A 490-nucleotide genomic window follows, 5' to 3' on the forward strand; every position below is an offset into this window, starting at 1 on the left:
TCGCCAGGATGGGGGAACAGAAACTCCCAAAGCTGAGGAGAAACAGAGACTCCCAAAGCTGACGGGGAAGAGAAACTCCCAAAGATGAGGGGGAACAGAGACTCCCAAAGCTGAGGGGGAACTGTTAAAGACACCCCAAGCTGTGGGACAGAGACCCCCAAACCTGGGGGCAGTGTGTGAGTCAGGCACTACTCCCCAAGCATCACCTGCAGGTCAAAACCAGCAGAGAACGAGGACAGGGACAGAGCTTGGGGGGCACCAGGGTGTGCCAGGGGTTTGGGGTCCTGCAGGAGGAGCAGCCCTGGGGTCACTCACCGGCCAAAGGCACGACGCAGCACCTTCTCAGTGATGTGGGAGGTGACATTGCCCACCCAGAGCGGGAAGCAGTCCCTGCCAAGAGCCAGCCTGGTGTCATCAGAGCCAGCTCTGCCCCTCTGAGCCCCCTCCCAGACCACCAGCCCCCCATACCTGGCAGGGTGGCTCGGTGGCA

General features: G+C 61.2%; 1 protein-coding gene across 1 annotated transcript in view; it reads right to left on the bottom strand.

The window, feature by feature from the left end:
* TTC31 (tetratricopeptide repeat domain 31) overlaps nucleotides 1-490 on the bottom strand; it is a 5647-nt gene that overhangs the window by 2823 nt on the left and 2334 nt on the right. Inside the window, exons 7-8 of the mRNA XM_031065357.1 lie at nucleotides 469-483; nucleotides 316-390 (exon numbers count right to left, since the gene is read on the bottom strand). Coding sequence (XP_030921217.1) covers nucleotides 316-390; nucleotides 469-483 — 90 coding nt within the window. The remainder of the gene's footprint in view (nucleotides 1-315; nucleotides 391-468; nucleotides 484-490) is intronic.

Source organism: Geospiza fortis, unplaced genomic scaffold (assembly GCF_000277835.1).
Source record: "Geospiza fortis unplaced genomic scaffold, GeoFor_1.0 scaffold1695, whole genome shotgun sequence".
Classification (NCBI taxonomy): domain Eukaryota; kingdom Metazoa; phylum Chordata; class Aves; order Passeriformes; family Thraupidae; genus Geospiza; species Geospiza fortis.